The 16,584-nt window shown below is 40.9% G+C and overlaps 1 protein-coding gene across 4 annotated transcripts in view; it reads left to right on the top strand.

Moving 5' to 3' along the window:
* TRIM9 (tripartite motif containing 9) overlaps window positions 1–16,584 on the top strand; it is a 163,333-nt gene that overhangs the window by 133,207 nt on the left and 13,542 nt on the right. For 2 of the 4 annotated variants that reach the window (XM_033952994.1, XM_033952993.1), the window contains exon 8: window positions 124–234. The exons of the other annotated variants lie outside the window; for them this stretch is intronic. In XM_033952994.1, coding sequence (XP_033808885.1) covers window positions 124–234 — 111 coding nt within the window. The remainder of the gene's footprint in view (window positions 1–123; window positions 235–16,584) is intronic. 4 annotated transcript variants of the gene reach the window in all.

Below are 16,584 nucleotides of genomic sequence, written 5' to 3'. Positions count from 1 at the left end.
CTGCAGCTGCCCACCAATTCTAAGTCATCAGTTCTGTGTGTGAAATCCTAGCTGTACACCAACTTGGTAATGCTGTATCTTCAAGCCGTGAGCACCTAACAAACATCTCTTTGCTCACACTAGGTCCATATCCTTGTTTGCCAGCTTCACTAGCCGCTCGCTTACAAATCAGCACCATTCCCTCTCAACACGAATTCCTTCAGCATTCTGACCAGGAGCCTTGTTTCTCTGCAGGTAATGGCCCCACTTTCCAAAGCTTCCTAGGGTTCCGGGTGTTCCTTGGTGCACAGACATTCCAAGCTGTACTTGTGATTCTTTCCTTGGCTCCTAGAGGTCACTCCTAGATAAAGAAACAAAGTGAACATTTGTCAGGCATGTTTGGGGGGGGGAAGGGACATGGGAGGATTGTGAAAGTACAAAAACAGCCGAATAGAGCGTTTGTCACGATCATGACTTTTTCTAGAATATTTGGTATTGTATTTTTAATTAGTCTACTACATGTAGGTCAGTATTAAAACCTGATAGTAAGTGTGCTTTTGTTGAAATCCCAGATGATTTACAGAAAATGTTATAGCCAGGTTTTTTCATTTTTCTGAAAAATAGCTACAGTACGTAGAATATGTCCATAACATATGAGATAAATTAGTTGTGAGTGCGAGAACAGAGAAGTTCTGAAATCACAAAAGCACTGTTAGAATTTCTAACTTCAGGTCTGGTAATCACTCAATACCACAAAATATCAAGTCATCCTTGAGGTCAACTGCTAATAGTCAGAGCTCCCTCCCTTATGTGTGCAATGGGCTTTGATGGGTCTTCTTTCCCTCATGAATAACTTTGCTAAAAAGTCACCATGCATTTTTTTTAGCCCTATTAAGATGTCTTAAGTCTAATGTTGGTTGTGGTACTCGTGGTGGTAAGCAGATGGGTGGGGATGGGATCAGAGGAACAGGTGGTGAGCTTGGAGGAGGAAAGAAAATGTGCAATTTTCTCCTCAGTATTTTCAGGAAAGGAAGATAAGGTGGCAAGGACTGAGGGGAGGGTTTGGTTGAGGTGGCTCAGTTGAGAACTCGAGGTTAATTTTGTGAACCTTGTCAAAGAAATACTCATCCATAGTCTGGGGGAAAAATGACGAAAGGGTTGGAGTAAGTAAGGAATTCATTGTGGCAAAGAGGCGGCAAGGGTTGGAGCCGAGAGTCAGTCGGGCGGGTGTAATAATCTTGTTTGGCAAGTGAGAACACGGATTGGAAGGAGGTCAGGAGGACTTTGAAATGAATGAAGTCAGCATGAGAATAGGATTTGAGCCAGAGAGACATTCAGCAGACCTGGCACAGGAGCACAAGTAGCAGATTTTAGAGTTTAGCCAGGGCTGGAGTTTCGAGCATCTTGCAATCCATTCCTTGAGACACACCCAACCAGTCAGGTTTTCATAATGAACATGTATAAAATAAATTTGCTTGCATTGCCTCTATTATATGCAAATCAATCTTGTGCATATTCATTGTGGATATCCTGAAAACCTGACTAGCTAGGTGTTTGCTTTTTTGTTTATTTCTCAAAATATTTATATTTTGCTCTATCAAAGCTTCTAGGCGGATTACATTTTTACATGCACCGTGTTGATCCATACAATACAATCATGACATAAAATCACCAAAACAATACATAAAATAAAAACCATATCATAAAATTAATCTCAGCCTCATTAAGGGCGCCTTTTACTAAGGTGCGCTAGCGTTTTTAGCGCACGCTGCATTGCTGCACGCGCTAACCCTGCGCTATGCGCCAAGAACTAACGTCAGCTCAATGCTGGCGTTAGCATCTAGCACGCGTGCTAAAACCACTAGCACAGCGTAGTAAAGGAGCCCTAATATTCATTATTCAGATTCTTCATTACTTTAGGTCCCCTTTTTCAGTAGTCACCCCACAGATGTGAAATATGTTCCCTGCATCAATAATAATAATAATAACAGTTTATATACCGCAGTACCGTTAAGTTCTATGCGGTTTACAAAAGATTAATGAAGTACAAGTTGAGAGAAGTTAAGGGATTGGTCAACAACAAGGGGAAGGGACAAGAGAACCGTTATAGAGGGGAAAGAGAGGAACGGGTCAACTGTCTAGATATTTCAGGAACAGGTGAGTTTTGAAGCGCTTCCTGAATACCTCGTAAGTCGTGGGCGAGAGCAGTTGTTCTAGATCTTTACCCCATAACGCCGCTTGATGTGAGAGAAGGTGTTCATGGTGTTTTTTTAGTTTGCAACCTTAAACCGGGGGGGGGGGGGGGAAACGAAGTGCAAGTGGGAGCTTCTCTTGTGTCTGTTGGCTGAGAAGGAGAAGAGGTCGGTTATGTATTTAGGGGCTAGACCGTAAAGAACTTTAAATCAGAGGCAGGCGAACTTAAACTTTACACGAGCTTCCAAGGGCAGCCAGTGTAGCTGTTTGTAGTATGGCGTCACGTGGTCAAATTTCTTCAGACCGAAGATAAGTCTGACCGCAGCGTTTTGCATTAATTGTAAGCATCGCATATTCTTTTGGGATGGCCGATGTTACAATAGTCGAGTTGACTCAGTACGAGGGATTGTATGAGAGGAAGATAACTTAAATCGTTTTAAAGGCCTACTTAAGAACCATTACTTTAAGGATGCTTTCAACATCTAAGCCTCGCTTGTACTCCTTCCAATTCTCTCTTTCAAAGAAGCAAGTTTCAGTGTCCCCCTCCTGTCGTTTTTTCCTTACATGTTTCCTATCCTTTTTCAAATGTATTTCTCCCCCTCTTCCTTTTTTGTCTCGGTAAGTCATGTACCAGTTGTCTTTGATTAGTTACAGCATTTGAATTTCATTGTTTTTCTCTTTTTAAATTATTGTTTTGGCGTATTTTATTTTGCCTTCCCCAGTATATATTTAATTTGTACCTTGCTTAGAAATTGGATAAGCGATATTATCAAATTTTAATGAAAACTTGAAAAACTGTGGTAGTGGTGCACCGAAGCCCATAGGAATGGAATTGAATGGGGTTTGGTGCATTTTCAGGTATTAAGCTTCCCCACATGTGAATGGCCCTCGCTATCAAATGCCTTTTAGACGTGTAAACTTCTCTACAATTTAAATGCTGCCATTTTCTCACGGGAATGCTTTAAAAATAAGGACCAGAGTCACCAACTCTGAATATAAATACGCTCTACAGATCACCAGCAGCTATAAGGTAAATATCCAGCTAGCAGCAGTGAGCATTTTTTTAGCCACTGCCAGCGTTAGTCCCAGATATTTAATGCTAGGCATGTCCAGGCACTGGCATTGAGTATCCAGGTTTATTTAGCCAGCATTCTTTTATGTGGTTAAGTGCAATAATAAGCACTTAACTGCCTAAGTGACAAATCATAAAGATAGGATAGTGTTTTATGTGGTCTGATTTGGCTGCTTTGGGGATATGTGGGAGGGGGTCAGTGACCGGGGGGGGGCTGTGCCTTTGTGCCTCCAGCGGTCATCTGTTCAGTTTGAGCACCTTTTTGGCACTTATTCATTTTTAAACCAGGTCTAGCCCCAAATGTCTAATTGGTGCCCTGGAGGTTTTGTAAATTGTTTGATTATCACTGCCAAATGTCCAAGTCCTAAGCCCACCCAAAACATGCCTCCATGAAATTTAGATGCACTGCTGAGAAACGGCACAGAAAAAAACCATCTGGAAAGTAGGTTTCAAACATGGTGATTTGGACATTTTGGTGTCCGAATGCCACTTATGATGACTTTTGGACTTTATTTTCTTTTTTGAAAATGAGCCCTATAGAAGACAAAGTTGTTTGATAATTACAGTTCTGGACAGAATAAGATAAATGCGGATAGGAAGTCAGTAGTATTAAGTCCCTGTATGTGAGTTTTCTGCCCTGCGATGTCATGGCTATTCATAGAGGGCTCAAGTTACTTCATTTAAGGACTTAGCAAAATTTCAAGCACAGATGTACTCAGAAAATAAAAGCTCACACCTTAGTGTTTTGCGTGCATGAATCACATATCCTGCAGGTCTTTGATAAAGCGAGCAACCATCTTTACACAGGGTTTTTTTTGTTGTTTCCCAATCACAGTCATGTATTTCCTCTTCAGCCTTTATTACAGTTATGCATGCCCAGCAACAAACCAAAGCCAAGGAAAAGACCAGGGTTCAACTGTCTGCAGTGAAAAACAATCCAGAGCAAACAAACCAAAAAACTGCAGACTTTTTACTCGATGCAGGCAGACTTTATTATGACAAGAAAATCTTTGATTAAAAACCTTTTACCAGGTAAGGGACCCAACACGGTCCGTGTTTCGGACTAACCTTCGTCAGGGGTCCACTTTTGATAAAGAGGAAAATTATCAAAAGAAAAAACCTTGGATAAATAGCTCTTAATCTTCGCCAGCACAAGTGGCTTCTGCAAGCGTGCTCCTTGCGCCAGTGCTGGCGAAGATTAAGAGCTATTTATCCAAGGTTTTTTCTTTTGATAATTTTCCTCTTTATCAAAAGTGGACCCCTGACGAAGGTTAGTCCGAAACACGGACCGTGTTGGGTCCCTTACCTGGTAAAAGGTTTTTAATCAAAGATTTTCTTGTCATAATAAAGTCTGCCTGCATCGTGTACAAAGTCTGCAGTTATGCATGCCCTGCATTATTATTTTCCCAGCATGCAGCCACTTTCTTGGAGTTGTTCAAAGGGAGCCTATGGAGCACCCATGCGCCATGATGTCAGCTGTGATCTAGAGGAAGATGTTAAAAAATGCCTACCCAAGCTTTAGTCATAACTGTTTGCTTAAATATATGCAAAAGCACTTGAAATCAGTGGGGGAGGGGGAGAGGAAATAGAAATGTTTAACACCTGGTGTGAGACAGCAATGTTCTCTACTGGAGTTAAGAAGTTTAAATTTAAAAAAATATCATGTTCCCCCATTCCCACACATTTTACCTTGACTTCATAGTTGTATTAGCCTCTAACATGCGAACATAAGAACAGCCTTTCTGGGTCAGACCAATGGTCCATCAAGCCCACCAATAGCCCGTTCTCAGGGTGTCCCTAGTACCTGGCCAAAACCCAAGGAGTAGCAACATTCCATGCTACCGATGCAGGGCAAGCAGTCGCTTCCCCCATGTCTTTCTCAATAACAGACTATGGATTTTTCCTCCAAAAAATTGTCAAAACCTTTCTTAAAACCAGCTACGCTCTCTGCTCTTACCACAACCTCTGGCAATGCGTTCCAGAGCTTAACTAATCTCTAAGTGAAAAAAATATTTCCTCCTATTGGTTTTAAAAGTATTTCCCTGTAACTTCATTGAGTGTCCCCCTAGTCTTTGTAATTTTTGACGGAGTGAAAAATCGATCTACTTGTACCCGTTCTATTCCACTCTTTACAGATCTACTCATAGAAAAAGCAGTTCATTCACACACACCACTTCAAGATTCTGTCTTCACTGCAGCCATCCTAAGATAGGATGTCTATATAGTTCAGAAAGTGGGTTCCGGCTTCTAAATTCAAAGCAAATTTGTCAAGTCGATGACTGACATTGCTGTGTGATAGAGATGTGCATTTTATAATAAAAAATATGGAAGAAGTATATGTGAGAAAATGTTTGCAAGCATATAAAAATGTGTGCAAAATAAAATGGTGAATTGTGAGGTTTAATGGAAGGAGTGTGAAAGAGAGAAATATAAACTTGTGATTAGCAAAACTGCATTTGCATTGGAATAAAAGAGATTATCCATTGCAATATTCATACAAATTTAAGAAAGGCAGTAAGCCAAGGTAGAGCAAAGCCTTCCCTACTTGGAAAAGCAGCACTAGCCCTTTAAAAGTGACTTGTGCTTTGGAAACTTTAGCCAATGTATGAAAATAGGGACAGTTGATACATTTTTATTTTACCTGATTAACCCCCTCCTTTACAAAGCTGCACTAGCGTTTTTAGTGCCTGCCGCCGCAGTAACAGCTCCGATGCTCATAGCACCCTCGGATGAAGACCATCCGGCCCATTTTTTTCTACCTTTAATTTAGCTAGTTCCTCACGAACACAACCCTCTGAAAATCGATCAGGGTCTACCACTCCACCATGCCTTTTTGCATTTGTCTTCTGTAGTCCCGCTCCCTGATCTTCAGCCATGAACACAGAACAGAAATATTTGTTAAGCAATTCATCCTTTTCTTTATCAGCTTCTACATATTCCTCCCCTTCACTTTTGAGTCTCACATTGCCACTTTTGTACTTCTTCCTATCACTGATATATCTAAAAAAATGTTTTGTCTCCCCGTTTTATGATGTCAGCTATTTTTTCTTCTATTTGTATCTTTGCTTTCCTGACTTCTCGACCAGCCTCTCTTAACTTTTCCAGATATTTTTGCCTGTCTTCCTCTTTCTGCGATCTTTCCATTTTGCCCACTGCTTTCCTACTTCTTATTTATTTATTTATTTAATTCATTTTCTATCCCGTTCTCCCCAAAGAGCTCAGAACGGGTTACAGTTGACATATATAATATTCAGTACAAATTTTTTTTTAATACATGTTTTTATCCTGATTTGACACATACTAGGGATATAATACCAATATACATGGTATTCAGTTTACAAGTTATAATTTGCCTTAGTTCCAGTCCAGATGTTCCCATCCAGACAACAATTCCTTGACGTAATCCCCCATCTGAACAAAGTTAGTTTTTTTTCAAGTCTAGAACCTTAACTTTTGAATGAACCATCTCTGTTTGAGTATTTACCTCGCCAGCCCACACTAAAAACCTCTAGCGCTATTTAATAAAAGGAGCCCATAATCAGTTATTGTAAACACATGTATCAGACTGACTCAGACAAATAATATAAAATGCATAAATATAAAATCATTACGTATAAGCAATAACAAAATGGTTATATAATAACACACACTTTTATTTCCTAATGATCTGGCTTTGTCCATAAAGATATGCCCAAATTTGGGTGTAGATCTGTGTGCTAATTGGCTAATTAGGCATTAACAATCAATTATTAGCATTGACAAGCACTTAATTGGCGTGTCCAGCTTTGGATCTGACCCTTGAAGACAGCCTTGTCTGTAGTGATTTTATGTCCAGAAAACAGATTTGCTCTGAAAAGAGTAACCAGAGATTTTAAGATCTGAGCAGGGATGGTCTGCCAACAGTGTTTACAAAATGATAGTGCTATTTTTGTCATAATTTGATAATTTTCCTGATTTTTCATATTGTAGCCCAAGATAAATAAAGTCCTTGGGCATACCCAGTGCTGGCAAAACAGTACCAGTACTCACATGAATGGCCATCCTTAAGGGGTAGTAGGGTGACTGCTGAAGGATCTGCCCCCACACAGACACCCCTGCAACCAGCCACAGCCTATAAAAAGGCAGAATCCAAACTGAAAATCCTGCCCTGTGTCTCCTTATTAGTATTTGGTTAAAGTACATTAGTTCCCTTGATATCCGTAATATATCTGTACACATACACAACGTGGATATTTATCAGTTATCGGCGAACCTTATCAAATAATCCTGGCATTTAAAAGTAGTAAATCGCTAATTGATCTTATATGCCACCAGCCCGAACTTCTGGATGGAGAATGTGAAAGCTTTATTTAGCAAAAGGAGGTTGTGATACTGAGTTTGTCCCTGAAGAAGGAAACTAAATGGGATACTCGGTTGGGCAGTCAGTTTTGCACACCTTTTGGAAGATAAGCACAAGCTTTATTATTATTATTTATATACATTCTACAGTTCATTGACATTTTTGGATGCAAGGCACTTTAGTGATTTCAGCAATTATTGTTTTAAGTCTCCACTTTTGAATAATTTATTTTGGATTGAGGTATAGTGCACATATATTGTGGATAAATATGATGTGAGGGGCATACCTATTGTGCACCTGTGTTGGGTACACAGTTTGTGAGAAATAGCCCTGGTAGACTCTTTTTGATTATTTGATAAGGTCCACCGATAACTGATAAATATCCACATTGTGTATGTGTAGTGTTATATACGGATATTAAGGGAACTAATATACAGTGGTGCCTCGCATAACGAACGCCTCGCACAGCGAACGCTGTGCCCAACGAACTTCATGTCTTGCTTCCTACAACGAACTTCGTTTCACACAACGAAGTCGCCCGAGCTGCATCCTTCCGCGCAGGCACTGCGCTTAACTGCCCTCTCTCCGCCTGGCTCCCTGTGCAGTGGCGGACCGTCGGCTCGCAGGGGCCCGGCGCCTACTGCTGATGCGTTGGGGGGGGGGCGGAGCTATTCTCGCCGCTTCCCCGATGCTAGAAAAAAAAAAAAAAATGAACAGTTAAGTCCCAGTTTTTGCCGCTGAGACTCTGCCCTCTCTAAAATTAGACTCTACTTAGTCTGTCTTTAAATTTAAAAAATGTGTGTTGTTTTAAAAAACAATTATGTTTTTAGATGTATCTAAATAAAAATAATAACAAAAAATTTATCTTTTTTATGTCATCTTAGCATATTTTATGCTACAGAACAAATTATTTTTTTTAACATGTATTTTTATGGGAAAACGCGTTTCACATAACGAACTTTTCGCATAACAAACTTGCTCCTGGAACCAATTAAGTTCGTTGTGTGAGGCACCACTGTAGTTCTACCACATGCTAATGAGAAGACATAGGGCAGGTTTGGATTACGAGTACAACCTCCTCTATTGTTTTTGGTTGGGTTTATTTTTTAGGCTTTTTGTTTATTGAACATTTTTAGAATGCCAGTTTTTAGAATGTACCACTTGTGGTGAAAAAAGAAGAAGCTGAACGGTTAAAAATCCCCACACAGAAACTCCAGACTCATTATAGGATATTGCTTGGTGACTTATAGTATTGGAGTTTTCATAAAATATTTGCACCGGAGAGCGCAATAAATAGTGCTTTCTTCTTTTTGGGTCCCTCCCTCTGGAATGATTTTCCCCTATCCTGAGATCTGAATCTTCTTATGCTAAGGGCTCCTTTTACGAAGGCACATTAGGGCCTTAACGCGCAGAATAGCACACGCACTAGCCGCTACCGCCTCCTCTTGAGCAGGCAGTAGTTTTTCGGCTAACGTGCGCTAAAAACGCTAGCGCACCTTCGTAAAAGGAGCCCTAAATTCTGAGCAGTTTTGAGGACACACTTTTTCAATAATGCTTTTGGGAGTTTACTGGAACTGTAGAGCGGTAGATGAATTGGCTAGGACTGTTTTCTTTTATTTATATTTGAGTGATCCTCCTAGCCACTCAAGCAGCAAAACTAGACAATCAAATCTCCAATCTACTGATAACATCCCCAGACTACAAGACATTCAGAAAAGAAATAAAGACTATACTATTCAAGAAATCCCTGAAAAAGTCTTAACACTACAAGTACCTTCCTCCCTCCCATCTTCTTCCTGACCCCCCAAATCAACCTGATCTACTCTTTACTCGCTCTGGAAATGACCAGAGATCTTCTTTTGTAACCCACCTTCTATAACTCTTTTGGAATCCGCCTTGAACCGCAAGGTAATGGCGGATTAGAAATCTCTAATGTAATGTAATCCTATTGTCAACATCTAAATGAATTCTTCTTTTGTACGATTGTATCTTTCCTATAAATTCCTTTCTTTTATTTTGGTTTTATAACTTTATTTTGTGAACCTCTCTGACTTGTACTACAAATAAGGCACTGTATTAAGCCCTTGACGAATGATAGCACCAATAAAAAACTTTGAAACCATATAAATTTAGTCAAAACTAATCACAACACACTAAAGAGTATTTTTGGTTTGTTTGTTTTGGGGAGCGGTATTTACTGGATTTTGATCTCTATGGCTTTAACATTTATAGTGTTTTTGTGGTTTTTCCTAAGATCCATCAACACATATATGCATGGATTCTGTATTATGTTAGCGTTGTGATAATTACAAAAACTCAATATACTTTAACATCTCACAGACTAGTTCAGGCTCATTTGGTTGTTTTAATAACAAGTCCCACTTGGCAGAGTTTACATTTCTGGGTCCAACCTTCTAAACCAGTTTTCTGCCACGAACTTCCGATGCAGGCATGCGTTGTTGTACATTTGGTACATTTATTTATTTATTTTATTATTTATATACCACTTATATCCTTAAGTGGTTTACATTCAGGGACTCAAGCATTTTTCCCTATCTGTCCCGGTGGGCTCAAACTCTATCTAGTGTACCTGGGGCAATGAGGGGATTAAGTGACTTGCCCAAGGTCACAAGGAGCAGCGAGGGATTTGAACCCACAGCCTCAGGGTGCTGAGGCTGTAGCTCTAACCCCTGCGTCACACTAATTTACTGGGATGGAAAGTAGCTTCAAATAGGAAATACAGTGAGCATGGTACTATAGTAAATGATTTTAAACAGCTCAACTTTGTACTCATTTGTACCATTATGGCCTGTGGACTCTTTTAAACCACAATTTTTATATTTAAGTCTTAGCTAGTGGGGCTTTGGAATTTGGCTGTAAGCAAACATTTGATACCACAAAAACCAGACCAGCTCTTTATTCTCCAGACACCTGAAGGGTTTCAGGCTAACTGAACCCCTTATGCCAAGTGTTTGTTTGGATGTTACAAACAGTGTAAGTGGGAACTCGTGTGAAAGGTTTTGTGTGAGTTCACCAGGGTTCAATACCGCCAAATGCACAAACGTGCTTGGCAGACATTACCCACTCACATCATTTTAAAACATTCTGTGGGCTAATCTAAAAATCTATAATTCATAGTGCAAAATTTTTTTTTTTAACTGCTTTTTTACTTTTTCTCTTTAAGCTATAAATTAATGCAAAAATTGTCATCAATCGCCCAAACATTTGATGATATTAATTAAACAGATTCTTATATCTACTCCAGAAAAGATGATCTGCTGTTATACTGTGTTACATAAAAATCCAGTAGGTAGAATCTTGGGACAGTTTACAAGCAGCAAAGTGCAGTGGCGTAGCAAGGGTGAGAGGCACCCAGGGTGGCGGTGCTTCCTCCCCGCTCCTTTCCCAATCCCCCCTGCCCCGCATGCCTCCCCTTCCCTTCCCCCTAGTTGTTCACCGCCGCGAGCAACACCCCATCAGCTATCCCTCTAACGTCACTTCCTATGTGCGGCTCCCGCATGTGACATCAGCAGGAGAGATGACGCGATCACGAGGAGCACATTGAAGTTCTTGTTGCTCGCGGCGGTGAACAACTGGAGAAACAGGGAAAAGGGAAGGGGGGTGGGAAAAAGAGGAGGGGTGCTGGCATCCCCATCAACATGGCACCTGGGGCAGACCGTCTCTCTCCCCCCCCCTTACTACACCACTGGCAAAGTGAATTTTACAAAGGAAGTAGATCAGAGTTCATTCCCTTTCTTCAGAGCCAATAGCTTGCACAGAGTTTTGGTAATGTTGCTTAGAGATTCCAGTCTCACATGCTGTTTTTCTCCCTCATGCTCTTCACTGGAACAGCCTCAGTTGACATTAAAAAGCTGGTGGCAGGTATGGTACAATCTATTTCCGTTTATAACTGAGCTGCCGCATTTGTTCATGGGATAGAGTTGCAGTCTTTGAATAAACTGTACAAGGCATGCTCCCCCCCCCTCCTGTGTGTGTGTGTGGACTGTAACATGGGGTCTGAGGAATGCAACTACACTAAGGGCCTCTTTTACGAAGCCTTTTAGCATGGGCTGCTGCGGTAACAGCCCCGAAGCCCATAGAGATTTAAAGGGCTTCGGGACTATTGCCGCGCGGCTTTATAAAAGAGGGGGGAAATCTTAGATTTATATACCGGATCATCCCTAAAAATAGGGCTCGACTCGGTTTACAAACAGATTTTATTACAGGGGTATATTGATAAAATTAGATCTTTAGTAATTACATTCTAAAAAAGCGTTGGAACAACGTAGTTTTTAGAATTTTACGATAAACCTGGAAAGAAATGCACGATCGTATCTGTGTCTCTCTGAAATACTCAGATGCAGGTGGGGGGTCAGGACATTAAATACGTTTTCCTTTTTTACAGTGGCAGAGTTTGGAATTTCTCAACACATTAATACAAGGGTGTAGAATTACACCTACCAAATGCCCTTGGAAGCAAAATTAAGTTTCCAGTGTAAAAGGTATTTGTATTTTGTAATACCTTTTAATAAAGCTTAACGAGCACAGACATTAATGTGTCCTAAGTGCCACATGGCTCATAGGAATAAAGCAGGATGTGTAGCATTTAGCACACACTAATTCTGTTAGTATATGCTAAGCTTTAGTAGAAGGATTACTACATGAGGCGTAATAAAATAATTGTTTAAATACTGATTTGAAAACTGTGTGATTTCCAAAATGAATATATCAGTAGTGTAACCTGCTTCTTCCTCAAAGTGTAGTTCTCAACAATGTAGTCATAGTAATATAGTAACATAGTAGATGACGGCAGATAAAGACCCGAATGGTCCATCCAGTCTGCCCAACCTGATTCAATTTAAATTTTTTTTTTTTTTAATTTTATTTTTTCTTCTTAGCTATTTCTGGGCGAGAATCCAAAGCTTTACCCGGTACTATGCTTGGGTTCCAACTGCCGAAATCTCTGTTAAGACTTACTCCAGCCCATCTACACCCTCCCAGCCATTGAAGCCCTCCCCTGCCCATCCTCCACCAAACGGCCATACACAGACACAGACCGTACAAGTCTGCCCAGTAACTGGCCTAGTTCAATATTTAATATTATTTTCTGATTCTAAATCTTCTATGTTCATCCCACGCTTCTTTGAACTCAGTCACAGTTTTACTCTCCACCACCTCTCTCGGGAGCGCATTCCAGGCATCCACCACCCTCTCTGTGATTCTCTAACCTCACAGTCCTACATTTGTGAGCAAACTTTTCCGGTAGGTCTGAGCTGTCCTAGCTTTACTTTTTGGTCAGTATCTGAGCACTGATTGGCTCAGGCATTGACAGGAAAGTAAGGCTTGACAGCTCAGACCTGCCAGAAAATTTTGCTGCCATCAAGCAACCTCCCCCCTCCACCCCCTGTTCAGCAGGAGGAATACCCACTCCTAACATTGCCCCTGAATCTACCACCCCTCAACCTCAAATTATGTCCTCTGGTTTTACCATTTTCCTTTCTCTGGAAAAGATTTTGTTCTACATTAATACCCTTTAAGTATTTAAACGTCTGAATCATATCTCCCCTGTCTCTCCTTTCCTCTAGGGTATACATATTCAGGGCTTCCAGTCTCTCCTCATACGTCTTCTGGCGCAAGCCTCCTATCATTTTCGTCGCCCTCCTCTGGACCGCCTCAAGTCTTCTTACGTCTTTCGCCAGATATGGTCTCCAAAACTGAACACAATACTCCAAGTGGGGCCTCACCAATGACCTGTACAGGGGCATCAACACCTTCTTCCTTCTACTGACTACGCCTCTCTTTATACAGCCCAGAATCCTTCTGGCAGCAGCCACTGCCTTGTCACACTGTTTTTTCGCCTTTAGATCTTCGGACACTATCACCCCAAGGTCCCTCTCCCCGTCCGTGCATATCAGCTTCTCTCCTCCTGTTTTAGTCAAGAGTTCAATTACAGTATGTTTTCTTTAAGGAAGTAACAGATTTACATTTTAAATTTCCTTATCCCAAAGTTTCAATTCCGGGATAAAATAGATAAGTAAAAGAAAACTATCAACCCCTCTAATAAGTGCAATAAATTTTTAATGTGACTTTGCACTTAATTTTGAAAGCACTGCTCCAATTAAACAGCCTCTAAGAAAATTGATACTTTGGTTTTCTTTTTTTCTTCTCTTACGGGTTCTCTGCCAGGTGGATCCAGATCAGTAGATTTCTGATTTTTCCTAGTTTTTGGGTTTGACTCTCTTGCATTGGGTACCTTCTTCTTCTGTGTTCTTGCTTGAAGAATCTCCTACTCCCTATCTATAAAAAAAACTCAAAGGAAGCAAAACCCTTTATCCCTATTTGATGTTTAAAATAAAATATATTTTCTTTGGACACTAGCTACTTAAATAACAAAAAAAATGATAATTTAATTTCCCTAAAACTAGTCCCATTCACGTTCTATCAAACCAAGGTTTAATTAAAATTTAATACAATCTCTTCCATAAAATCCAAAAATATTAACTAGCAGTGCACAGCCCTGTCAGCACTGGTGTTGTTTTATTTTGAATCTTCAGCCTAAGGTTTTCAAACAGGTTTGGGTTTAAGAATAATTATTTCAGTCAAATCAAAACATTTTCTCAAAATCACTGAACTCAATTAAATCAGCAAAACACAAATCCTATATAATAAAACTTTGCTGATATCTCCAGTAAAATTCCTTTTACCACAAATAAAACTCCACCAACTAAAAAACCGTCAAATCACCACATCCGAGCTAGCCTAAAGCAAATACCTCAGCTCAAATACCAATTTCCAAAACCAAATCAATTATTAAAATGAAAATTTATCTTTACAGACAAATTTTACAGAGACGCCAATTAACATACACCTGTCTCTGCCAACAAAACCAGCCCAACTGTTCACCTTGACAGTTTTAGAGCTCCCCAGCACTGCTCACTTCCTGGAGAAAGCTGTGCTGTCCAGAATTCTAAAAGTGACACGTGCAGCTCAAAATTCTTAAACCTACAGAAATACCTTTTTTATTTTATTTATAACCTTGGATACAGTAAGGAAAGTTCAGATCTCTCTGTGCTATGATTTAGTTATAGCTATGTCAATAGCATTGTTTTGAACTCTTCTGTCCCACCCCCTTCCACCTATGCAACAGCCTTCAGGAAGAGAAGTGCTGATTGTGGCTCTCCATGGACATGCAGGATGAGTCAGTCACACCTGGTGATCAGGGCTGTGGAGTCGGAATCGAGGAATCGGAGACAATTTTGAGTACCTGGAGTCGAAGTCGTGGGTATCAGAAACAGAGGAGTCGGAGTCGAAGGATTTATCTACCAACTCCCAGCCAGGGCTGTGGAGTTGAAGTTGGAGTCGAGCAGTCAAAGACAATTTTTGATACCTGGAGTCGGAGTCGTGGCTACCAGAAACTGAGGAGTCGGAGTCGAAGGATTTATCTACCGACTCCACAGCCCTGCTGGTGATATCATCTGAGGAGCCTGGATTGGATTTGCTCTCTCAGGGGAAGGTTCTCAAAACTTTAACCTAGTTGCTAAACCATTTCAGCTGGTTTAGTGTTCATGTATTTTAGTGTCAGATTATCAAAATGGCTTACCGTGGTCTTTTATTTTTTTAAATTTATTTTTAATTATACATTTCAAATAATCTCACAAGTACACACTTGTTCAAGCAATACAGAACTAAATACTTAATCTGTTATAGGAAAATAAACAATTAGGAAACAATTTAAAGTTATTTCTTTGACCACAAAATAAAAGGGGGGTGTTCTAAATGATAAGGAGGAAAAAAAAGCAACAAATCTGTAAGAAAAGGCTTTACCGTGATTTAAGCTCCGATATGATCTTTAAATTTGCAATCTAAATAGCTTGAACTTCAGGCGGACAACTTCTTTAAATTGATAAACGCCCTCAGATGCTCCGGCTGATAATAAACGTAAGTTATAAGAAATAAAATTACATTACATTACATTATGTCCAAATATTTTATGCAAACAGAACAACAAAGGTGACCTATTGGTGTTCAATCTCTTTTATTATGATGGACTCAATAGGTTTGCTGTTCACTGGTATAAAGGCAGCTTCTCCTGTTTGTTTCCAAATACAGTGGTACCTCGGTTTACGAGTGCACCGGTTTGCGAGTGTTTTGCAAGACGAGCAAAATATTCGCAAAATCGGCGCCTCGGAAACCGAGCTTGCCTCGATTTGCGAGCGGCGCCCCCGCGATCCAGCACCCTTCGCTTCCGTTGCACAACCCCCCACCCGCCGCGATCTGAAATCCCCCAGACCCACCCGAACACACTTCTTACCCCCATCTGGCCACCGGCACCGGCATGTCCCATGCATTGGTGTCGGTGCCCGAAGATCTGCGTCCTCTTCATTGCTGGGCCTTGAGCATCTGCGCATGCTCAAGACCTGCGAGTTCACGCTCTCTCCGAGATTCTTGGAGATCTCTGAGAATCTCAGAGAGAGTGTGAACTCGCAGGCCTTGAGCATGCGCAGATGCTCAAGGCCCAGCAAAGAAGAGGACGCAGATCTTCGGGCACCAGCACCAACGCACATGACATGCCGGTGCCGGTGGCCAGATGGGGGTAAGAAGCGTGTTTGTGTGGGTCTGGGGGATTTCAGATCGCGGGGGGGGGGGGGGAGGGTGCCGGATCATGCGAGGGGGCCTTCAGGGGGAGCAATGCCGGTTCTGGTGGGGGAAAGCCTCGGGGGTGGGGGGGAACGTATCAAGCGATAGTTCCTATGGGGAAACTCGCTTTGATATACGAGTATTTTGGTTTATGAGCATGCTTCTGGAACGAATTATGGTCATAAACCAAGGTACCACTGTATTTTATGCAGCATTTACAGGAATAAGCCAGCAAAAATTTCGCTCCCAATGAGAAAAGTTCCTGTCTCATTTCCAAAACGGCTTTTCTAGTATTTTGTGTCTGTCGTGTCACATCTGGGTAAACCCAGATCTTTTTCCCACAAAAGAGAACTTGGGCATTTGT

The sequence above is a fragment of the Geotrypetes seraphini genome, chromosome 7 (genome assembly GCF_902459505.1).
Source record: "Geotrypetes seraphini chromosome 7, aGeoSer1.1, whole genome shotgun sequence".
Classification (NCBI taxonomy): Eukaryota; Metazoa; Chordata; class Amphibia; order Gymnophiona; family Dermophiidae; genus Geotrypetes; species Geotrypetes seraphini.
This window is presented reverse-complemented; position numbering and strand designations above follow the sequence as displayed.